This window comes from Saccopteryx bilineata, chromosome 12, assembly GCF_036850765.1.
Source record: "Saccopteryx bilineata isolate mSacBil1 chromosome 12, mSacBil1_pri_phased_curated, whole genome shotgun sequence".
In the NCBI taxonomy this organism is placed as follows: domain Eukaryota; kingdom Metazoa; phylum Chordata; class Mammalia; order Chiroptera; family Emballonuridae; genus Saccopteryx; species Saccopteryx bilineata.
The window spans coordinates 24,302,270-24,328,433 of record NC_089501.1 but is presented as its reverse complement, the minus strand read 5'-3'; the positions used below and the strand labels follow the sequence as shown (position 1 = coordinate 24,328,433).

Below are 26,164 nucleotides of genomic sequence, written 5' to 3'. Positions count from 1 at the left end.
TTTCAGGTGCAAATAAATCATATATTTATTTGTAAAAGGCATTACATTACTTCAGGATAAAGGGCAGACTATTGCTTCTGGCATACAAATCTCTGCAAGATAAGTTCCTAGCCTCCTATCTCCAGGGCCTTATATTCTCTGTTTTGTTCTTTCTGACTATCCCTAAGAGTTCTGTAATTTCCTTGTGTCAATAAGTCAAGAAGTTTCCTATTTCCTTGCTTTTGCAAGTGGATCTCATTTGATCTGTAATACATTTTTTCTTTTTCTTTTTCCTCTTAATTTGTTTTTTTTTTTTTATTTCTTAAAACTCTACTCTGGAATCATTTCCTTTGTGAATTATTGTGTACTTTCCCAGATAGACAACAACTTGCCAACCATTTCCCTTGTGGTAGTTAATGCTCTACATAAGTCGTAGATCTTTACATCCCAGATGTAGTGGTTCTTTCATCCATCTCTTGTATCCCTGGGGGCTGGGATGTTTGTGGGTGCTAAGTGCTTGGATAATGAAGAATGAGTTTCTTTGACCAGGGAATCACTCACAAGTCACTTTCTCAGCAGTCTTTTGTTCTTCCCCCAGGTGGAGTACTTCCTTTGTCCCATGAACCCTTTCTTATCTAACTCTGCTTTATATCACAGATAACTCTGTTATAGTTGTTTCCTGTCACCACTATCTCCTCTGCCACATTGTGACTCTTGAGGACAGGGATTACAAATTAGGTATATTTCTCTTCCTAGTGGCTAGTGAATACTACTAGGCTCATAATACATTTTTTTATGAATAAATGAGTGGCCAATTGTTTAAACATTTTAAAATTAGTATTTTTTCTGAAAAAGAAAACCTATGAATCTGGCCATGATTAGATTTTCCCATGCATTAATAAATAAATAAATAAATAAGAAAAAGATACTGAAGCAAGAAGACTCGTTCTTGGAACCAGCTCTTCCGTTACTAACTATAGAACCTAGACTAAGACATGTGACTGAGTTTTTTCATCTCTGAACTAAGGTAGCAGAATCTTAGATGAGTGATTCTTAGACTTCATAGCCTGCATAGAAATCAGCTAGAGGAGCTGGGTATTTGCATTTCTACTAGTCCCCACTTGTTGCTGATACTGCTGGTGCCAGTAGCACAAGATGAGAACCATTGAGCGGTCTGGTCTCTCTATTTTGCAAGCCTCAATATCAGTATGATTTGTCGATACTTGAAGGCCAGTGTGTCGAAGCAGTGCTAATTTAAGTCAGTCAAATCTGGAAAAGGCCTTTGATTTTCATAAATGATTTCTAGATTCATCTGAATGTCTTTCAGGTCACTTTGTTTGGTTTCTATTCTTCACTGCCTTCAATAAAGAAAGCACTTGGTCATTAGTGTCTATTACTTTCTCTCACCTTTCACTAAATACTGTCAATTAAATTAAGACTTTTCCTTTTTTTCTGTCTCCCGTTCTCAGTGAAGATAGAGTTTATCTCTCCCCGTCCTCCTTTAAAGCACAATTTTATTTCATTCCCATTGTATTGTCTGGGCAACAAAAAAGATGACTTATGGATCAATCACATTTTTTTATATACTTTCAGGCTTTTTTAATGGTACAGAGTTCCAAGGATTTCTTTCATATCAGTATTATAATTTCTAAAATTATATGCCTCAAATAAGCCGTTTTTATTGATTGCCAGACACCCAGAGGGATAATGTGTACCCTTCTAAAACAATGTTGACTTTATGATATGGAAAAGTATATTATTTTTCTTCTTTTTGACTGAGATTTTAGTTCTCGCTAACTTCAGGTTTCTTGATATTCTAGATAACAATTTTTTTCTTAAGCTTTTTATCAAGAAAGACTGTCTTATGCTGAATTATGACATGGTTATTTTATTAAATATATCAGCAAATATCTGAGTTGATATTCTACAAAGAATCATATTAAATGTATGCTTTTACGTTCTTGATTTTAAATGGATTTTTTGTTTTTCAGGAAAAAATGTTGAGGCAAATATGTGTGCATATATATGTGTCTGTACTCATTTTTTTTTTTTTTTGTATTTTTCTGAAGCTGGAAACAGGGAGAGACAGTCAGACAGACTCCCGCATGCGCCCGACCGGGATCCACCTGGCACGCCCACCAGGGGCGAAGCTCTGCCCACCAGGGGGCGATGCTCTGCCCCTCTGGGGTGTCGCTCTGCGGCGACCAGAGCCACCTGGGGCGAGGCCAAGGAGCCATTCCCAGCGCCCGGGCCATCTCTGCTCCAATGGAGCCTTGGCTGCGGGAGGGGAAGAAAGAGACAGAGAGGAAGGAGGGGGTAGGGGTGGAGAAGCAAGTGGGTGCTTCTCCTATGTGCCCTGGCTGGGAATTGAACCGGGGTCCCCCGCACGCCAGGCAGACGCTCTACCGCTGAGCCAACCGGCCAGGGCCTGTACCCATTTTTTTTTTAAGTAGTGCTGGGATATCTAGCTGTGTTGTACTCTTAGGATATTTTCTAAAGTTCCCCATTATTTTTTTCTATGGAAGCTAACTGTTAAATGTATTTTCCAGTATTTCCCCAAGTAAATACTTTTGAATTGTCACTCTCTTTTTACTTGCATAAGCACTAACATCTTCAAGTACATAGTAATAATTAGCTGTATTTATACTATTCAATCTTTAGAGCCATAGATATTACTGTACTTGCCCATTTACTTGAAAAATAAAATGAGAATAAATATTTCATGGAGTTTTTTTATCCCTAAATTCAAGTAGGAGTACACAAACTAATTACTTTAATTAATTTTGTGTAAAAGTCTCCCCCTGCCTTAACACTAAACCTAACCCTAACCTATTTTTCAATAGGGAAAGTCTATAGTACTTTTGAAATTATTTAATTCTTAAATTAAGATAATAGAAGTAAAGAGTTCTCTTTTAATGCAGTCTTAATAAAATAATTACTTATTAATATGTTTGCATTTGTGATTGAGGAGCTCAAGTTTAGTAGAACTAGGCCTGATACAGACAATCTGTTCAGTAACAATCACCTGGTTCATTGAAAGCTTGTTTTTCTCTATAATTTAAGTGCATACTATCAACAGGTTTTATAATTTGATAGTTATTTTGTGTGATGGTTCATATAAATTGCATTACTAATTTTAATTTTCTTAATTGAGCTGCAGGATTATAAATTAAAACTCTAGAAAGTTGCTAAACTTTGTTAAAGAACAGACTTACTATGTTAGTTTGAAAGCATTTTTTCAGATATAGTTGTGCAAGTGATCTACTTCTACAATGTGTAAGATTGGACTGTTGGTGCTAAAATTTAAAAGGTCTGCCTGTGGATTACAGGAAGACAAATGGCACATCTCTAGAAGCGAGGAGAAATAGTCCTGTAATTCAGTGTCATGTTGATAGAAATAGCAACCTTAACCAGTCATCTTTTATTTTTGGCTCAGACAACTACCTATAAAATATAACCCAGATGGTGGAGCTATGATAGTAAAGATACAGAAATGACATTTTGCTGATGAATTTGCTACCCTTTGCTTTTCCACTTGCAGTGTTATGCCACATCTTTTATGGTATAAGTTGCTTGCTTATGTATCTAAGGGCAGACCCACAGGATGAAAAATGTGTTGAATGGCATTTTTAGATCTTGGGTTATTTCAGTTAACTTTTGTTTCATTTCCCTCTTCCAATTGCCTTTTTGACTTTTCCTCTCTTTTGCTAAATTTTTGCTCTAACATAAATTAGTCTGTGCCATGAATAGTGGGTCAATTTATTTCTGATTTATTTCTGAATACATATTTAATGGCATTTAGAATCTAGTACTATGCTTTGTCTGCCTCCTTCTGAATTGGAGATGTCTCTAAAAGGTGTTGGCCAGCTTCACTATTCTAGCAATTGAAGTGAAATTAAAAAAAAAAAAGGAATCATGTAAGGATTCTTTAATTAAGTGGATGTCAGATTATTCAAAATTTTGTTTTGTTATCATTGTTGTTTCATTAGATATGAGGAATGGGGAGAACAGTGAGTGCGTGGTGCTGAGCTTGTTGCAGTATGAGGAACCAGAAAGTGTTTCCTTGGGGCCTTCAGCATCAGGGCCCCCTCAAGCTGCCCTCTTGCCCTGCTGTCACCGGCTGGGGTCATGAGGCACTGCTTATGATGAATCAGTCCTTGAAGAAGGGCAGGACAAGGAAGAAACTGTTAATTTTTTTGGAAAACCATCTGAATGGTGTATAGTCTCTTTTAGTCCTCACAATGACCCCAGAAGGAGATTTGAGTTGAGTTCTGTGACTCAGAGTGCGTTTGTGCTGTGTGTGCGTGCGCGCGCACCTGTAGATGTGCATATCTCCAATATCGTAAAGAACTTATATCAAATCCTTTTTGAGAAAGCAGCATATGCTTTCTCCCCACACCCCCAAAGGAATCTTAAAGCTATGGAGAACAATGTAATGAACACTCCTCTCATATTTTTTCTCATAAATAATATTTATTCTTGGTTCAAGTTTTAAGTTTGTTTTCATTGAAGAAAAGTTGGTCTGGGTCTCTCTTAGCCACATTATGGAGTCATCTTTGTATACATAGTAATCAACATCAACATCTATTCAAATTCAAATTAAAAAGACTATTGACAACTTTTTGCAAGTGCAAGATTTCAGGAATGAAAACTAATTTAATTACCTAATGGACTATTTTTATGAACTTGAGTATTCTAGCATATGCTCTAAAAGTAATTATTCTTAGTTCCTTTATTTAGATCTTCTAGATACTTTTGGTGATTACATTTGGGATAGTCAACTCCCTGGACTAATTTGAAGTATAAAAATGTACTGTGCTCACATATTCATTTGGGTGTGGAGCCTTTTGAAAATCACCTTCTTTGAACTTGGTGTGTGTGTGTGTTTTTTTTAAAAAAAAATACAGCCTACTTTAGTGTTAAAGCTCTTAGGTTTTATTTTCTGCTTTTAATCTGTGCTTCTACATTTTTGCTGTTTTACTGGACACTGGTGTGTGCTTTGATCTGTTGTTTGTCACATAAACACAATACAGCTCGGAAAGGGCTTATGGTTGACTGGATGTTGTAGTTGTTTTCATGCAAGTGCAGTCTTGTTAGAACTAATATTGTCACCTGTGTTAGAAAATGTAACAGTTCCTCTCATTGTTTAGGCAATTGTTAATGCTAAACCTTGGGGTATTTTTGTAACATGACATTTTATTCAAGAATATTTATTTGTACTTTACTTAGAGTTTGCATTCTACATCAACTTGTTACTAGGATATCATTATATTTGTGTGTGGCTAGACAGGACTGTGTGTGTGTATGTATGAGTGTTGTCTGTTTGTGAAAGCCAGTATGCACTCAGGTAATGGTGCGGTTTTACAGTCCCTGGGACCCTAACTACTCTCTCCAGACTAAAATGTTCTAAGATTAAGTCTTGACAGGACTAGTCCTAAGAAGTGGGCCATATTTAATCTTAGCATATCTTTTAAAAAAGTAACTGATTTTGAATTTTTACGTACCTGTAAATGGAGGTACAAGGATGCCCAGAATCTGAAATATAATACAGTTTTAACTGCCTTCCATGTTTGGTGTATACTTAGAATCCTCTAATTACTCTTGTTAGCCAGCTTTAAAGCCAAAGAATGCACCAGTATCTTCCTCGCTTACATATTTTATCTCTGTACCTTTTGCAAGTGTAGGGATTTATCCCCTGCAGGAACTAAATAAACAAGGAAGCAGCCAATAGGCAAGGGCTGCTAAGAAGGCATTCATATCAGAGCCTGAACTGAAGGCATTTTTCACATGCTTGACTCCTAGAGATCAGCGATTGCATGAGTCAGTAGGCAAGCCAGCGTAGCATGCAGGGGGCTGACAGGGAGGAGCTCATTTGCTGCAACCCCTGATTGAGAAAGCAGAATTCCAGAGTGACAGAGCCTGTGAGAGGAGCTCCCGTAGGTGACAGTGACTGCCAGTTCTGCACTAGAACTTTCTAACACCTGCCAATTAGTGTTTATTAATCTTTATGTAGGAGCCAAAATAGAACATTTTCATTTGAAAAGAAACTATGTTCTTGATTTTGAAATTTCCACCTAGAAATTTGACTTAGTCAATACAAGCTTGTCTCTGGGGGGATAAGCAGAAATGTATTCTTTACAGTATTAACTATTCAAGAGAAGTAATTATATTTTCATGCTTTCTAAATTAGCTTGGGAAAATTATCTGGAAAGTTCTCAAGGGAGAGTTATTATATTATGTCAAAAAATTTCATGAGTTAAGTAAATGTGAACTAAATACTTTATCCCATGCATTTCCTTAAGGGAACGCTATGAACTAGAATCTGCTTATATGACATAGTTGTTTTCTTTAACATATTGGAGCTCTGTCTAGTTCCAGCTTTCAACAGGAGTCTTGTGATTCTGCTGTGTTGAGTAAGACTTGTCATTGCCCTCAAAGACCTTATATTTTAGTAGAGAAAGATAGACTTTGAACATTTATTAATACAGTTAACTGTATAGTCATTCTCAATTTATGACTCCAGCCTGAGGACACTTCTTACAAAACAGTCTCTAAAAGAGCAGATATTATGCGCATGTCACTTGGGATCAGGTCAGTGGATAGGAGACACTCTACCTCTTTGAATGTTCATCCTTTCAACCAAGCCTCCATTCCCATCACCTTTCTCGGGACCCCCCCCAAGCTGTTTTCTTTTCATCATGAACTCAAGTACTAGTTGCTCCCTCCTCTTCTGAGGTCCACACCATGCTGATTACTTCAGTCTCCTTGTGTGAAGTCCCCTGTTAGTTCCTTCACCTCCCCATCCCCCCAAATCATCTTTATTTTCTGTCATTTCCAGAAATCACCTTCTTATTTTACCTTAACACCGAATTACCCACCTTACTTTAACCTAGTGCCCCAGTTAAACAGATCTTATATTTCACAAGTGTTCTCACTTTAATGTAAGCATCTCACTTTCTGACTATAACAGAAGTTCATCCTCTTCTACTTTATTCATTTTACTGAGACCATCTGTCAACCTCATGGTGAGACGGTGAGCACCAGTTCATCAAACGTTTTGTCCTTCATCAATTCATCAGCTTTCTTATCATATTGAAATTTGATTTCATTATAATTTTTTGGTTACATTTATTATTTGGATAAAATTATTGCTTCTCTTTTTCACCAAATTTTTATGGGCTTAAAAACAAAATTACACTGTGTTAAAAAAAATCATGATTCATGATAGACTGGGATCCCTAAAACTCACTGTCAACAACTTCAGGTATGCTCACAGTACTCCTGGATATCCTGCCGCATTTTTCCTCCTAAATATTCTTTTCTCCTTCTCCTTTTTTATCCCACTATATTTGACTCTTCTCAAACCCCAATCACTCCTTTTGACCAGCCCACCCTTTATAACTGAAAAAATTAAAGCCCTATAATACAAACTGCCTTACTTACAGTCCTCCAAATTTACTCATATCTTCACTCATACTCCCCTTCTTTTCTTAAGTTATATATGAAAAAATAGAGCCCCCCCTATGAACTATGATTTGAGTTTTGTACTAGCCTATCTCACACTAACAGTTACCACTTCTCTATCATGGACACTCAAAAATCCCCTATCAAATTCTATTCTCCTCATCAACCTATAAACATCTCAGTGTTTTCCATCTTTAAAAAATACTAATAAAATTTTGAACACTTCTCTTGATCCCCTATTTTCTTCGGTCCATGGTTAAATATCTCCACCAATTCAGGCAACCTGCTTGTGGGAGTTATTATATGTGTGGCCATCCTTCTGCTCCTCATCATTGACCTGTGTAATTTTTACTTCTTTGCATTGTACAGGTGGCTCTTACTTTACTCACTCTTAATCACAACGGCACATAGGGATTTTTCTTCCAGATTTATTAAGCTATAATTGATATATATTGTGTAAGTCTAAGGTTTACAGCGTGTTTATTTGGTACACATGTATTGCAAAGTGCTTACCACCATAATGTTATTTAAAACCTCCATTACATCCCTTAATTACCATTTCTTTTTTTGTGATGAGAACATTTTAGATCTATTCTTATGGCAACTTTCAAATATAAAATACAGGGTTGTTAAATATAATTACCATTCTGTAGATTAGATCCTCAGAACTTATTCATTTTCTAACTGGAAATTGTACTTACTGGTATGACATCACTTAAATGTGGAAATCTGAAATAACTGAAATTACAGAAATTGAGACTAGACTGGTGGTTACCATTACCAGGGTTTGGAGGTTGGGGAAAATTAGGAGATGTTAGTCGAAGAGTATGAACGTCCAGTTATAAGATATATACAGGAGTGTTTTCAGTCTCATTTTACTTGGTGTTTGAACAGCATTTGGTCCTGGACAGTCATCTATTTTAGACATTCTCTTTTTCTTCTTTTTTTATTATTATTTTTTCATTGCTTTGAGAGGGAAAAGCATCAATTCATTGTTTCACTTAATTGTTGCATTTAGTGTGTACTGGTTGATTGCTTTTTGTATGTGCCCTGACCAGGGGTAAACCTGTGACCTCTTGTGTGCCAGGTCAACGCTATATCTACTGAGCAACCCTACCAGGGCTCTGATGTTCTTTTATTGGCTTTTGTGATACTATCTATCTCCATTTCTCTTTATTCTATCCACACACTATTTTCTGCTCATCCCCTTCATCTTTTTGCAGGCTTGTCTTCCTTTATCATATTTGGGCAGAAGGTTTGGCACAAAGGGAGAAGGTGGCCTAGGATGGATCCTTCTGAACCCAGTGTTTAGAATTTATAAGAGAGAGAGACAGAAGTCAATTATATTTAATTAACAATGTTGACTTCCTTTTGTTTATATTTATTATGTATTTTGTGAGTGTATGTGTATGTATGTATGTGCATATAATTTGTTGTTGTTATGGTTCGGCTAGCATCTTGTTGAATGTCTGCTATGTGCTAGGCATGATGAATAAAGATTTGAGGATGCAAAGTTGAGTTAACCCCTTGAGTAGTACAAATGTTCATATACGTCCTTGTGCCTCCTGACCATGCAGAGTACAATCGGTTTGTTTTAAAACTGTGTAAGGCAACATTTAAAAAAGGCAAATGTATGTGCTGCTTGTTTCTATAAATTGGTTATCAAACAAACATGATTTTAAGTTAATAAAACTGTAACAGGAACTAATTTCATTTTTTGAAAAGAAAAACTCACTCTCAGGGTCAGTGAGCATGAAAAAAACACTACTCAAAGGATTAACTATTTGAGGCCTCATATTGTAATGAAAGATGTAGATGTATCTACTGTAGGAGCCCTTGATATGGATGGCATTACTTTTTTATCCATGATAAATATTTGGACATAAATACTTAAAAATGGTTTTTTTAAATTTTTTAAAATTTATTCATTTTAGAAAGGAGAGAGAGAGGGAGGGAGAGAGAGAGGAGAGAGACAGAGAGAAAAGGGGGGAGGAGCAGGAAACATCAACTCCCATATGTGCCTTGACCAGGCAAGCCCAGGGTTTCGAACTGGCGACCTCAGCATTTCCAGGTCGATGCTTTATCCACTGCGCCACCACAGGTCAGACTAGAAATGGGTTTTGATTTCTGTACATTTATTCTTTGAAGACATAGAACTTTACATTTGCAATGCTCAATGTCTAAAAATTCAAATAAAAATCCCACAAATTCAAGGAGGTTTATGGGAATAAAATAACCAGTATTCTCCGTTTTTTCCTCTCAAATTGGGGCCGGGGGATTAAGTTTTTGATGACAGAGAGAGGGAATGTGAAGGAATTTCATGTTAATATCTGTATTTTTTATGAATGTTTTCTTCCCATGATGGCAGTGGTGCCCTTCACTGTGTGCCCAGAGCTGTGCTGAATGGTTTGTGTGTATTATCTCATTTAATCCTCCCTTACACCTTGAGGTGGATACTAATAGTTTCTTTTTATGTTTCTCTATTTACTTTTATTTATTATTTTTATTTTTTTATGTGAGAGGTGGGGAGATAGTGAGGCAGACTCCCTCATATGCCCCAACTGGTATCACCCTGGCAACCTCATCTTGGGCAATGCTTGAGTACCAAGGAATTTTTAGCACCTGAGGCTGATATGCTCCAACCAAGCTTTCCTCAGCACCAAAGGCCATGACCAAACTAATCAAGTCACTGGCTGTGGGAGCAGAAGGAGGAGAGAAGGAGGAGAGTGAGGTGGGGGAGAAGCAGACAGTCACATCTCCTGTGTGCTCTGGGTGGGAATAAAACCCAGATGTCCATATGCAGGGCTAATGCTCTATCCACTGAGCCACCAGCCAGGGCCCATAATTTCTTTTTATAGAAAACAAACCTGAGACTTCAATTTTACTTAAAGTCATGTGAACAATTTAACATTAATTTCTCCATAAGTTAAAGTTACTCTTAAAGAATAGGAACTAAATGTATAGCTGATTTTGTAGGCAACACTAGTTTTAATATTGATAAATTGAAAGACAATGCAGTACAATTTTTTTTCCAGATTTTAAAAATACCTGTAATATTCTGCACTATATGGTGTTTGGATTTACCATTTTATCAATTCACGTATAATATTCAGTCTTCACAAGGAACCTGTGAATAGGCAAGGCCAATAATGGCCAGATGAGGCTACAAAGACACAATTAAATAAATTACTTGGGTTACATGTGAGTGTGGACCAACAACTAGATCCCAGGCTTCCTGACTTTCCGGGGTCCACTTTCAATTCTATGAGGTACCTCCTTGCATTAATTCAGTTTACCAAAGGATCAGGGTGTCTTTGTTCTTTAGGGTTCGTCTCCCCCCACCCCTCTACTTCAATTTAACTTTACTTCATTTATTTAGTTAATAATCCAAGAATGTGGCTAGAGTAGCAAAAATTTTGATTAGAATCATCACCTTCAATATTCCAGGTAATGGAGTGGAGTGAAAACAGCGTAAAAAGCAGAACCCATTTATTCTTCTCCCGGGCTGGCCTCCTGGATGGGTTCAAGTTGACATGTGGTGTGGCTTTCAGTGCTCGCTTCTTCTGGGCAGCCCTGGTAGACTACTTGACACCAAGCATTAGATCTGACCCGAGCGTTAGCCCAAACCGCTCCATGTAATTAAGCTGTTCGGATTTGTTTCCCCTCACTGGACAGAAGAGCCTTACAAGGTGAGGGCTCTGTTGAAGTGATAAAACTGATTAGATCCTGAGCAGTAAAGGAATCTGATCTTGAAAATTTCCTCAAGCTCTTGTTAATGAGGCAAAGACAGCACTTAGCAGGGAAAATGAGGTCACTAAAAAAGAGAAACATTTTATTCCCTTTAATAAAGAACCACTTCTTTTAAATCAAGGCCTAAATTTATTGTCCAGAATAAAGCTCAATTTAAAAGAACAAATAAACTTTTTTTCTCCAGGGTGTAGTAATCGTGTTTAAACTTATCACTTACATGGGGTAAAGGAAGTTAAACAATGAGAGCAAGTAAAACTAAGATGAGCCTAGAAATTAAAATAATTTAATTAATGCTGACTAAAAGAAAACTGAGATAATGAACAATGATTAATTATACAGATGTTAGGTCTATTCACAAGAATGTTTATTTTTTTTCAAAAATGGGTTTCTCACTTTTTCTTTCAATGCCTTCCCTTTTGTTGAACTACAGTCAAGCAAATGAAACATTTTCCCGGGATACAAGTATACAATCCTTAAATATCAACAATGTTGATAATCTTAACCTTTGGGTTCTATAGCATTTTTACAGGCAGTACTACGGCATCCTCACAAAATATCATAGAGAGAGCTGCGTGTCATCTATATTACAGAGCTGAGACTTGGCTCTAAAAGGTTATATGCTTTGCTCAAAAATTTGTAAACAGGCGAGCTGAAAGTCAAAGTCAAGCTTTCTCATCCCTAAGAAAGTGACCTAACAACTACAATTGTTTCAAGTTATATATTGCTTAAAGTCTGATTCCTTCCTCTATTTCTTGCTAAACCTTTGTTCCAGTATTTAAAAAGTAACATGAAAATTGTTTTCACATGAAATACATTGATATAAAATATAACTCATACGGATATACAGACATATAGTTCTGTGTTCATAAATTAGCTGTCCTTTCATCATGAAGAATTTCTCTTCCTCCAAAGACTTCATTCTCCTATGTGTAAGCTTCAACTTATGCCAGTGAAATCAAGAGTCTTAAAGGGCAAACTTGAAATGGAAAAAAAGTAACATAGAAGAAAGTTTACGACTGAAGTGGATGGATGGGAAAGGTATCACCCACCCAGCCTTGGCTTTTGGGTGGATGTAGATGTACAGTATCAGGGTGGAAAGGCTGTATTGCTGATCATATTGTTATTTAGTCAATATGAGACCTAATTAGTGTGCTGTTAAAATAGCTTTAATTTTTTAATATTAAATTTTAGACTTTAAGAGGAAATTTAAAACCCATTTAAAGGAAATGTTCTCACTGTGTTTGCTTCTTTATTTTGAGAAGCAGTGTAGTAAAGTTGATAGAAGCATACAACCTAGATGTAGGTCAGCTGATTCCACCACTTACTTGCTGTTAGACTTTGGTCCAGTCACTTAACTATTATTTAAATTGAGGATAAAAATAATACCTATCTCATATGGTTGTAGTGAGGATTAAATGAATGCATGGGGTGGGGGGAATTAGGGAGAGAAACAACAACAGATTCTTGCGTGAATGTTCATGCTAGTTTAGGACAGCCTCTTGTGTCTAGTAAGTGCTCAATAAATGTTACTTGGTATCAGCCATCAGTCAGGCTTTTGCCTCTCTGCTATAGTAAAACAATCTGTCAGAAAATCACCAGAGAACTTCTAATGGCTAACTCTAGTTGATACTTTCTTATAATAATTTTTCTTGACCTCTCTCCTCCTATATTTTATATTTTTTACCATGGCCTGTATGGTTTTGTTTTTTTTTTAATCCAGACTCCTGGTTTCCAGTTTGTTGTTCTGTTTCCACACAGACGCAGTAAGCTTCGCTGCTTGCACCCTCCCCATCAGAAGCCCTAGGTCTGCTCTGAGCTATAACCACAGCCTAATTCCCTGAATTAGCAAATCCTGTCATGGGACAGGAGATATGGCTGAGATGGATCATAGGATCGATCACATTGGAGAGACTGCCCTCCTAAAATCGGTGTTCATATAGATGTCATTGTTTATGTTGTTACTGATGCTTTACAGTATGGTTATTGTCATTTATCTGGACGTTTCTGATCCTTTTGGTGGGAGTGTTGGCCTGCCTGAAACTCCCTGACAACTTCTCTTCCTTCTTGGACCATTACGTCTGAATCCCACTTTGTTGGCTTTAGTTCTGCTAGCTGTCTTCCTGCCTCCATTTCAGTGCTTTTCTCCTCTTTTCTTTGATATGTATTTGTCTAGTTCTCTCCTAAGGATTTAGCCTATATGTATCCTAGGCAATTCAAATCCGAATTTGAAATGTCTGAAATATACTGAGTTATCTTCTCTCTCAGATTTGTCTTTTTCTCTATCACTAGTCCTACGTAGGGATCCCAATAGTATCATACATCTAGTGGACCAAGCCAGGAATCATAAGTCTTCTCTATCTTACCACAGCTAATGAATCAGTATATTCTATTTTATCTTTTGTATTCTTATTATTTTTTACCTTGTCTTTATCCTCTCACATCTCTATTTCTATTGCTCCTAGCCTATTCTTCTTTGTTTCTAGACTTATCTGCTTTTAGGCATCCTTCACCTTATAGCCAAATAAATTTCCAATAGACCAATTTGATTATATAATTCCTACTATAAACATAAACTTCCATTACATTTCCTAAGATGCTTCCCACAATACTCCAAAAATAATTTATGTTATTTCTATAAATAAAGGAACGCATCCTCAAATAAAATGTTGCAATATGGCATGCTGAATTTTCTCTTGAAAACTCACAGCACACATTATTAAATGAAAGGTTATATAAAGTTCTGCCATTGACTTTAACAACAAAACTTGATAAATTAAGGTAATACTGAACTTGAAAACTTTTTTGTTTATATAATATTAATGTGGAACTATTGATGGGGTATACTCCGACATAGCGATGGTGGTGTTCAAGGTCTTCCATACCTTCCTTTCTAGTCTCATTTCTTGCCTTTTTTTTTTTTTTTTTTTTTTTTTTGTATTTTTCTGAAGCTGGAAACGGGGAGAGACAGTCAGACAGACTCCCGCATGCGCCCGACCGGGATCCACCCGGCACACCCACCAGGGGCCACGCTCTGCCCACCAGGGGGCGATGCTCTCCCCCTCCCAGGTGTCGCTCTGCCACGACCAGAGCCACTCTAGCGCCTGAGGCAGAGGCCAAGGAGCCATCCCCAGCGCCCGGACCGTCTTTGCTCCAATGGAGCCTTGGCTGCGGGAGGGGAAGAGAGAGACAGAGAGGAAGGGGGGTTGGGGGTGGAGAAGCAAATGGGCGCTTCTCCTATGTGCCCTGGCCGGGAATCGAACCCGGGTCCCCCGCACGCCAGGCCGATGCTCTACCGCTGAGCCAACCGGCCAGGGCTCATTTCTTGCTTTTTGAGTCTTTGTAGATATACAGATACATTCATTTAGCTCCCCAGACACAGAGAAGTATTTTATTCAATTTTATATTGTACCTTTTGCCTGGAATGCCACTAGTCTATCTAATGAGCTCTGTCTTTGAAAATTCAACCACTGAAGAAGTTTAGATTATTTTACACCTTCACTGGTTAGCTTACTGCTTGGCATATTGTAAGTGCTCAATGTATGTTAAATAAGTAACAAAAATAGAGAAAAGCAATAAGAGAAAATTTAAGAATATAGAATTTGCTGGATCTGCATTCATTCTGCATATGTATATTCATTCTGCATATGTATTGCCCATTCAGGAAATCTATTAAGACTTGATAGTATGTACTTAAAAAATTTAGTGAAAGATGCTTGAACTCAATAATTTAATGGTTCTTCAAAAAGAAATCCTTTGTTTATTTGTAGAAGGTTTAGGAAATTACATTACACGATAAATTTTTAATTCTTATAGGACAAAAATCAAATTAAATTTTCTTAGGCATTTTATAGCTATTTTTCTGTTATGAAAATTCCTTACAAATGATTGTTATAAATAATTTCTGGGTTTTTTTTTTCTGACAGGTAATATTTGAAGCTGAAGTCTCAGGAGGGAGAAGTGGTTATATTGCCATTGATGACATCCAAGTATTGAGTTATCCTTGTGGTAGGTTGTGATTAAGAATTGTATTTTTCCATATTCTTTCAACATTTGTCTTATTTTGGCAGTGACTGTTAATTGTTTATCACTTGATCATTGCTGTCTCTTTTGTGTTACTCCTACCTTTCTGTTCAGTTTTAAAAGAACACTGAAATATTTCTAGAGTTTTTAAATAAAATATTTTTCAGGCTTGTATCTAATTATATACATCTTCAAGGATTGTTTTAATTAATTACTGAGAACCAAATACAAATGTAAATAAAATTCTAGGTAGAACTTTTTCCATCTCTTGGTATTAAATTTTACAAGAAACCAAAGAAGAAGAATAAGTCAGAGTTCATCTGAAAAGAAAATAAAAATAAGCCTCATGAGCTTTTGTTATCTGCTAAGTTGAAGTTTGAAGTGAAGAAAATGAATCAGTTCACCTCATTGCAAAATTAGGCCGAATATTTTTATGTCATCATAAAGACCTGGTTAAATCATGTTAAACAACAAAACAATAGAAAGCCAATAAAACAAGAAACTCAGTTTACTAGTGCGTGGTTTTATGTTACGTGCACACTGGTTGGTCTTTAGATGGTCTAACTGAATTTGTTTACATTGCATTCCCTGAAAGACAATTATTACACACACTCAGTAGAGCCAGCATAAAACAGCTGGCATAAATTCAAACTATACCTATATTTCCCAGCAGCACCATTTTATAGGGTCCATGAATTTTAGATGATCTGTTGAATAATCCTCTTGAAGGAAATTCTCTAGCCCATTAGAAGCAGTTTGCACAAAGGGCAGCAGGCCAGGGATCAAGGCTTGTGCTCCTGGTGAGTGGTTGTAAAACCCTATTTTGTGTCAGAATCCCCTATGGAGTATGGCAAACCCCAGATTGCTTGGACTCTCTTCTGTTCTAATTTGTAGGTCTGGTGGAGCCTCAGAATTTATATTTCTGATAGTTTCCCAGGTGATGCTGATACTATTGGTCTGGAGTTCAGAATTTGAGAACTACTGTTCTAGCTCATGTTCTAGCTCCAATATCCCTCTTCTGAAGTGCCTACTGAAATGGGGCACTGGAAAAAGATATAGCAGGCAAGGGTCAAATGATTTTTATATGTTCTAAGGAAAACAAGAATAGAATTATTGCATTCAAAATTCAAGTTTCTTTACAAAATTATTTTAATTCACTATTGTATGAAAAAGCTGTTTCTATCTACTGTCCATTTGCACTTCTTGATTGCAAGGGTTTAAAGAAAAGCTTCCATGCGTTAAATAGTAAAAAAGTATGAATTGAGTACAGCAGCAGTTTCACTGTGGTACGGCCCTCCGTGAGCTTTCTTTTCATCACTAAGGCTTAGTTTTTCTCGTTTAGATTTCCTTTCAGTTGAAAACAAGACTAAGCTTCAACTTTTAAAGGTAGTTGTAGAGAACACTTATTTAACAATTATATAATTTATGTATAGTATATGTTGGCTGCACTCATCACTTTTTGTTGCTCTAATATTTTTCTGCATAACTTTCTTAGAAATACAGAGGAATAGGAAGTGGATTTAAGTAGTAGTTAAGCTGATTTTCTATTTGAGAGAAATACAGTTATTCACTTGCTCTTTGGAAGCACTAGAGGATATCTTTTGAAACTTTTAAAAAAGATCTAGCTGCTTAAAGTGTAGTTTAATAGTTCAACAGTTATATATGTCAGTATTTTCTATATCATTATTAGTTTTCATTATTTTTTCCATTACGCTTTGTTTTGTGCAGATTTGACTTTTTTTTTTCTTTTTTTGCTGCTTGCTTTGACTTATGACTGTTTCGCTAATGCCCATATTGCAACAATCCATGGTGGTTCTCTGCACTAATTGTTGAGTGCTCACTCAGTAAACAATGCTCCAGCAATTATGGAGCAATAGTGATAGCTATTGGGAAAAAGAACTGGGTGAGAGGAAATGATGTCTCTCAGCACAAGAAAACTCAATTTTCTTTCAGATGCTATATCTTGGCCAAAGGTAACAGTATTAAGAACATTATTCACTTGGGGAAAAGTAACATGATCTGTTTTCTTCATGCTAAAAAAAATTTTTTCCCCCTGCTTTCACAGATAAATCTCCTCATTTCCTCCGTCTGGGGGACGTAGAGGTCAATGCAGGGCAGAATGCTACATTTCAGTGCATCGCTACAGGGAGAGATGCTGTGCATAACAAGTTATGGCTGCAGGTAAGCCCAAGTCAGCAGCTGAGCTAAAGGGTACACTTGATTTAAACAACAAAAAGCACAAATGTACTGTTTGTGGTCTCATTCTTTTCTATGCGTGTGCGTGTGCGTGTGCATGTGTGTGTGTGTGTGTGTGTGTGTGAGAGAGAGAGAGAGAGAGAGAGAGAGAGAGAGCGTATCGGTCTTAGGTTTGACTTAATTGGTTGCAAGTTCATTTCAGATATTTCTACTTTGGGAATATGAATAAAATTATGACAGCATATAGTTAAAATATTTGGATTAGTTTGTAAGTAACCTAATAATTCTCTCATGTGTACAAACTATGAAAAGTTTTTTTAGATACATCATACTGAAGCAAAATAAAAATTTCCTCATTTAATAGTTTGAATACTCAACTAACAAAAGCATAGTACTTAAGTAGGAACTGTCCTAATCAAATTATTAAAATGTATTTTAGAAAAATTTGGAGGATTATTTCTGGATATGTGAATTGGAAGAGATTCACTTAAACTCTTTTTCAGAATTTTCCATATAAAGGATAATCACAAATATGAAGCCAAGACCATTGCCTTGCATGTACTAAATCTTCAATAAGTATGTCTTTAATAAATTGCAATTTAATATACATGTTGGGGAAATAGGAATGGTACAAATAAAGAGCTTTAGAACAATCATGAAGAAAACAAAAGACTAAGGAATGGGCCATGTTCGCAGAGAAGAATTTGTCAATCCTGGGCAGGAGGTGTGAAGGAGTTAAGAACAGTTCCAAAGCCCATTGAACAAAATATTTGAAGTTAAATCATAAGTCATAACATTCTCTGAGCACATTTACTATTTTATTTCTTTTTGCATCAGAATGAGGACAGAGGTTTAATTAATTTGAATTTTAGATTCCTGAGAATGCCAATGGAGACCAAAAAGAGAAATTATTGTAAGATTAGCTTAGTTTCTTGAACATAGACATCAGGATTTCTTTTACTGTATCTTTAGAGGGGTAAAATTAGTGTTGAAGATAGATTGCAGATGGTTTGGATAATGATTATAAGAAATGATGTAAAAAAATCATACCTAGTATAATGCCTGATATTGTACTAGATGTTTTAAATGTGTTATATCATTTAATTCCCTTAATACATTGGATAACAGGTGTGCTTTATATAAATCTAATTATTACTATTTTTATAACTTAATTGATTTGCAGGTATCAGGATATAATCCTGAATATATAAAAAGGAAATGGAGCCCCTTCCCTTGTTTTCTGATGATGCTAATTTCCCTACAGATATTAAAATATAAGATAATTTTTCTTGGAGAGTGAATTATATAATATACAACTTGTTTATCAGCTAACCATCAAGTCAGAATCCCTCTTACTTTCTCCCTGTGGCCTAAATAGTAGTTTTAAAAATACTTTTAGACATGTTTTCTAATTATTTTGCTAATTAGTTTTCATTTAGGTAAGGGATAGTAGCTGGCATTTGACTTGAGTTGTGCTCCAGATAGTCTTACAGTGGAGAGCTAGAGGCTATGCAGTCTGCCTTGGTTTTATGCCCCAGGATTTAATGTGACTTTGAAATAAAAAGGGTTTTGTATACTCAGACACCAGCTGCCTTCTGGCAACAAAGAAATCCTGGCCCTGATGATCTGAGTGGGTTCTAGTCAAAATGCTGTTCATTTTTTGTTTGTTTCCCTACTTTATAGATTGACTCATTTCATTATAGTTTCTCAAAATTTTCTCCTGCCTTTTTTTTCAAACAAAGATGAGAGATAAAAGTATTCTGTGAAACATTTTTCCTTCCTTTTATTTTTTTACATTTGCTATGGTGTTTTTGCATATTTATCTTCTCTTTTGACATTGATATTACCCAATTCCTCAACAGTTTGAACCTTACTAATTAAGTTACCTTAATTTATTTTCTTAACTATTCTCCATGTTTAAGAAGTATTGAAAACTATCAATTACTTGGTGGTGTTATTTTGTTTGTTTTATTTATTTTTTGATTGATAGAGAGGGACAGATGAGGACAGACAGGAAGGGAGAGAGATGAGAAGCATTAACTCATAGTTGCGACACCTTAGTTGTTCATTGATTGTTTTCTTATATGTGCCTTGACCTGGGGGTGGAGGGGGCTCCAGCTAATCCAGTGACCCTTTGATCAAGCCAGTGACGTTGTGCTTTGGGCCGGTGACCTTTGGGCTCAAGCCAGCTACCATAGGGTCATGTTTATGATCCTCTGCTCAAACCAGAGACCTCAAGGTTTTGAACCTGGGTCCTCAGCATCCCAGGTTGATGCTTATTTATTGTACATGTATAAAATGAGTCATTTAGAAAATGACCAGTGACTTAAAAACTTGTTAATCTTTTCTTAAAATAGTAGAAACATAATAAAGCATTAAAAAAAAATCTTGGTTCCTTGATGAATCTACAAGCCAATTTGTACAAATAGATGTCAGGTTATTTTAGCTTGGTGTAGAACAACCCTAGAAATCAGGAAGTACAGTTCTTAATTGCTTCCCTTTAATTCTGATAGCCTTGTAAATTGTGTGGGCTTAGAGAATTTATAACTATTCTGGGCCTTGATTTTCTTATCTATAAAAGGAGTTACTGGATAGAGACTAAAATTCCTTCTAGCTAAAGATGCTAAACTCTGTGTCTTCATAGTATTTTTGATGACCTGAAAACTTTCCTTATCTTTTTTGTTTGATGAAAAACTATAATTATTTTTGTTATTAGATTTTTATGGGAAAATATATATCTTAAGTATCATTGTGAAAACAACTGCTTAATATATCTGCTGAGAATTCTAAGAATGAAAGTTCTTGAAGCAGCTCAGTGAGAGATCACTGCATCCTTGCAAAGAACTAATGGAGCAGCTGTGGTCAGATATAATAAAAACTCCTGATCAACTTTTTGTCTTCCACATGACTAACGTTATATACTAGTGTGCTTTGATTGGTAAAATGTCTATATATGGGATAAAAATTTTTAAAAAGCAACCAATTATCTACTTTAAATAAAAAAATACACAATACAACTTTTTTAGAATATACTGACAATATGGCTGCTATTATTCAATATTTAGAATAATTTATATATGGAAATATATATAAAGAGTAAATGCAGGCCCTGGCCGGTTGGCTCAGTGGTAGAGCGTCGGCCTGGCGTGCAGGAGTCCCGGGTTCGATTCCCGGCCAGGGCACACAGGAGAGGCACCCATCTGCTTCTCCACAACCCCCCCTCCTTCCTCTCTGTCTCTCTCTTCCCCTCCCACAGCCAAGGCTCCATTGGAGCAAAAAGATGACCCGGGCGCTGGGGATGGCTCCTTGGCCTCTGCCCCAGGCGCTAGAGTGGCTCTGGTCGCGACAGAGTGACGCCCCGGATGGGCAGAGCATCGCCCCCTGGTGGGCGTGCCGGGTGGATCCCGGTTGGGCGCATATGGGAGTCTGTCTGACTGCCTCCCCGTTTCCAGCTTCAGAAAAAGAAAAAAAAAAAAAAAAGAGTAAATGCGCTCACTTGTTAATTATTCATAGCTAACAATATTTTAACCATTTTTATTGTTTAAGACAACAGAGATTAGGTACATTTAAAAAATTGAGAACAAAAAAGAAATTCAAAGAATGAGTTACCTGAGCTAATCTAAGGTAATTCATACAGCCTATCATAGTGGTTCTGGATATATCTTTAGGAACTGTTCTTTCCTGAAGGATATCAAATTATATACCCTTATCTTCCTGTATTTCCCTTTGTATAAGACTCATCTTAATTTTGGGGCCCGAAATCTGAAGGAAAAAAAAGGTATTACATAACGTTATTGAACTCAAGTTTTATTCATCATAAAATTCATACAACTTCTCATCACTGTCAAAACTTCCATTCATTAGCTTGTCCTCATCTGTGTCTGATGACGAATCACTGTCTTCATATACTGCCTTGTCCTCAGTTCCATCTATGTCATTTCAAATGCCACACTTCTTAAATGACTTGACAACCACTGTAAAGAAGCACCCAGTCTTTAGACCCCAAGTTTTTTTGAAAAAGGGTTTGTCTTATACATTGAGAAATATGGTAATACTTAGAACCTTAGAAGAAGATCATTTATTGCAAATATTTAGTAAATAATGACAACATATATAATCTGAATGAACATCCTTCTATATGCTGAGCAGTCTGCTGATACATAACACAACATGGCTGAATGTTTTTAGAAGTCTGATTTCACCTAGAAGTATGGTGAAATCATGATGCTTTCTGGAATATAGTATTATTTTTAAAATGGTGTCCATTCAAGTTAGATTGTCACATAGAAGACAGTTTTTAGTCTCAAAAAATTTCTAAATCCCTCTCTTGTCATAAAGCTCAATGAAGTAGCATATATCTAGATATAAACATATCATTTTTATACACTTATGACTTGTTATTTTTTTCTACACAAACAGGTGTTTTTCTATTCTTACAATGTTTTGGATATCAGTCATTTTGTGTTCCTAAGGAATCCTCAGTGATAGAGAATTTGTGGATCATAACTTAAGGCTTAGGGTAAAACACAGGTTTTAGGAAATAAGATCACATATGAGATTTTAATGTGCAATCTATACTAGTTATATACCTCATTAAAATAATAAAATCATCTTCTTATATTACTCAGAAGTGTCAGTAAATTTTCTCACAGAAGACTTAAGTTATATATTTTTTATAGATTAAAAATGTTAGTAGTTATGTCCTTTCTATTTCAACTCCTACTAATATGAATAGTAGATAATGTGATGGCAAAAAAAAAAAAGTGAACACATAAGCAACAATAAACCTGACATAGCAATTCCACTCCTCAGTATCTGCTTGAGAAATAAAGGCCCATGTTCACAAAAGGACTTGAGCAAGACAGTTTTATAAAGATATTAAACATCCTTAATAGAAGAATGAATAAACAAAAGGTGGTTTATTCAAGCAATGGAATGTTGCTCAGTAATAACCAATATAGCTAAATTTCAGCAACATTATGTTTTCAAAAGAAGGACAGACACACTCAGAAAACGCATACTGATTTATTTATATTAAGCTCCAGAAGAGAGAAAATTCATATAGGGTGATTGAAATCTAAATAGTTGTATCTGGAGAGTGAAGATTGACTGGCAGTAGAGAAGGAAAAAGTTTCAGGAATAATGTGAACATATATCTTTATGTTGGGTTTATGGGTTTATATATATTTGTCAGAAGTTAAGATTTATCCATTTCACTGCATATATAGTTTTCCTCAATAATAATGAATGAGAGGAAAAATGAATATATGAAATATTTCATGAAATATCTAAATTACTGTTAGTACTAATCAGTTAGAGGTGACAATAACCTATAAAGATTACTTACATTTGTGTCACTCTTGTCCAGTTGAAGTGATTTGATTAGGTTTAAAGGTGCTTTTTGTTTTCGTGTAGCTAAAATATAAAATAAAGCATGTCTGAGTGTTGTTTTCATAATATGTTATACCTTTAGAGGATGTGAAAGTTGAAACTGGTTGGACTGTAATTTGTAAATTAGTATTCTTTCATGAAGGTCCAGTATCAGTGGACACCTACCTGGAAAATCAAATAAAGCCCATTGCTGGAACATCTGTCAGACCATATGCTTTGACTTCAGGTACAGTGTAGACACTAAAATACTAATGATTCCATCCATCATTACACAGCTTTCACACAGACACATCATTGGATTGGACAGAGAAACTTGACCGTGGAGTCACTGAAAGTAGGGAGTTGTGTGAGTGGATTTGGTGGCACCATTTGTTTCGGTGAATTGAAATGAGGCTGACTAACATGCGATGGGTAATCCTATGCAGAGTGTCATCACTCTGCTCTGGCAATTGGGCCAATCCGTGGTAATCGCCGCAGGTGCTGGTGCTGCGCCACTGCAGCTGGCCTGCCAAAACAGGAAAATCTGCCATCGCTTTGCCCTTGGTGAGCTTTGTCTTGGCTAATGTACTGTGATATGGCTAGTTTCTCAGCCAAAGGAAATGTCACTCCTTATGAAGCAATAGATAATTTAAGTAATGGATTGAGAGTAATAGCTAGAGAGTAAAATTAGTAAAATGAGATGTGAATGGGTCTTCAAAACAGCTAGAGAGAGACTCATCTCTTACAGAACCAACTGATGTCAGCCGAGGGTCAATGAAAATGGTTCATCTGAATTTTCTCGCCACACAGTGTTTTAGCTATCCAGACAAATGTCATAGCCTTGTTCCCATAGTACACACAAACACTGTCATAAAACAGTAGAAATCGAAAGCATGATTTAGAAAAAAAAAAAACATGAGTATAAAAATTTTAACTGGTGATGTACATCACTATATTATTTCAACTTGTATCTAGTTAATTTCTCACAAAGCTCTTACTGATACTCCCATGCTGCAGTATTTTTCCATCAGTATGTATGTACTGTCATATGAAGTGCCAGGATGTTTGTGGCATGTTTAATTTCCATGAGAGATTTTACTATCCCTGATACTATTTCTTTTTGAGAACAAAAATCTAGTAAGATTGCATTTATTATAATGAAGTAAAATTCTTGGAAGAAATTAATCTGTGCCAAGAAGCATGCAATTTATAGTGGGTAACTCGATGAAAATTAATTTGAGGGAAACATTTTAAAGCCAAATTAATTAAACATGCAATATGTGATTAGCTCACATTGGGTATCATGATTAAAGAAACAAAGGTATAAGATATGGTGAAAAATCTTCTGTCTAGACTTGGTGAAAACTGACATTTTCCAGGTTATTATCCTTAGAGTGGCTGACCCATATCTGCAATTTTAGAATAACAAAAGGTAGTCTATAATTACTGGGACAGTGACCAAAGTTGAAGAAACAACATCCAAATGGCTAAAGGGACATGGTATAAATAAATCTTGAGATTTGTGGGAGACTAGAGCCATTTCTTAAAATCTTAGAATTGGAATATTGGAAATATAAAAGAGAGATTTAATTTGTACTCAGAAGAGACTGAAGTACAATAATAACTAACACTTTGAAGCTGTATGGTGAGGGAGATAAGCAGCTTATAAATAGGAAGAACTTTCTAATTTTAGGTCTGTTAAAGCCTAGAATGAACTATTCCAGAAGGTAATAAAATTACTAGTAGTGGAAGTATCCAAACATAGTCTGAATAAGCCCTTGCTAAAGATGTAGCGTGAAGCTGAATGCTTTTTAAGATATTTTCAGCCCTGAAAGATGCTTTTATAACTGAGTAAGAAAAGACCCTATAGTATCTAAGCACTATACTGTTATAGAGTTGACAGAGAACAGCATAAATTGGAATTTATGGAAGATTTGATTGAATCTCTGAAGAACATATAGGACTCAAATAAGCAAAGATTAAGTGGGTATAGTTATCTGTGCAGATTAGTGTGTGCATGTGTAGATGGATTAGGAACATCAAGAGGAAGATCTTATTGGAGTGGAAGGTCAATCTGGGAAGTAGAAGGAAATACAGTTTATGATGGGTTGGGACTGGCCATGATCTGGAGACAAAAGCAGTAAAAAGCTATAGCAGTGAGGACCTTAAATTAGACAGCATCAGCGGCATTGGAAATCTGTGTGTAGAGAAGGAGAGGGACAAATGAAAGAAGACAGTGGAGTTTTAGGTCTGGTTGGTACTAGCTGATGGAATTTAGGAAGAGGTGAGATAGAAGTAATAAAGACAGCTTTCTTTCTAAATTTTCTGAAAATTTTATTTTTACAGCCAGCCAGTGAGTTTGGTCTTATTTTCCGAATTGGAACTAATTTGTCTGTTATTTTATTTATTTATTTATTTATTGTATTTTCTGAAGCTGGAATCGGGGAGGCAGTCAGACTCCCGCATGCGCCCGACCGGGATCCACCCGACACGCCCACCAGGAGGCGATGCTCTGCCCAACAGCGGCGTCGCTCTGATGTGACTAGAGCCACCCTAGCGCCTGGGGCAGAGGCATGGAGCCATCCCCAGCGCCCGGGCCATCCTTTCTCCAGTGGAGCCCTGGCTGCGGGAGGAGAAGAGAGAGATAGACAGGAAGGAGAGGGAGAGGGGTGGAGAAGCAGATGGGCACCTCTCCTGTGTGCCCTGGCCAGGAATCAAACCTGGGTCTCCCGCACGCCAGGCCGACGCTCTACCACTGAGCCAACCGGCCAGGGCCGGAACTAATTTGTCTGTTAGATTCATTTGTTTACTGTTTTCTTTTGTACCTTCATAACTGCATATAGGTTTTCCTTTATGGGAGTGAAAAATGAGGAGACATTCCCATTCCTTTCGGTTTATCTTAACCTTAATAAAAGTTGCACCAGGCAGATTAAAGCCTGTGGCCAAATTAAACCTCAGGGTGGTTCTGGTATCGCGTAGGAGGCTTCATCAGTGGTAAGGCTCCCGGTGCTTTCAACCTTGGCTTCTCTGTACCTGAGGCACATGGAACAGGAGTAATGTTGCAGAGGAGTGTCAGCCAGTCTGCTGAGCTACCCTGACTTGTAAACTCTTCTAGACTTCAACTGATAGATGAACACTTGTCTGCTATTTAACTCTAATTTTCTCTGTTTATCCTTCAGTAGTGATTTTTTTTCTGTGTATATACTGGTTTACAATTAATTCTCCACTTAAGAGGTCATGTTCTATTGATATTTAGTAGTTAATTGCTATCATTCTGATCAATCTTGCTTTTCACCAGACCCTGGTTGGCAAACTACGGCTCATGAGCCACATGTGGCTCTTTGGCCCCTTGATTGTGGCTCTTCCACAAATTACCACGTGTGGG

The 26,164-nt window shown here is 36.5% G+C and overlaps 1 protein-coding gene across 6 annotated transcripts in view; it reads left to right on the top strand.

Annotated features, from left to right (window-relative positions):
- PTPRK (protein tyrosine phosphatase receptor type K) overlaps positions 1 to 26,164 on the top strand; it is a 591,572-nt gene that overhangs the window by 283,483 nt on the left and 281,925 nt on the right. For all 6 annotated transcript variants that reach the window (XM_066248523.1, XM_066248520.1, XM_066248518.1 and 3 more), the window contains exons 4-5: positions 15,117 to 15,198; positions 17,279 to 17,394. In XM_066248523.1, the coding sequence (XP_066104620.1) occupies positions 15,117 to 15,198; positions 17,279 to 17,394 (198 nt within the window). The remainder of the gene's footprint in view (positions 1 to 15,116; positions 15,199 to 17,278; positions 17,395 to 26,164) is intronic.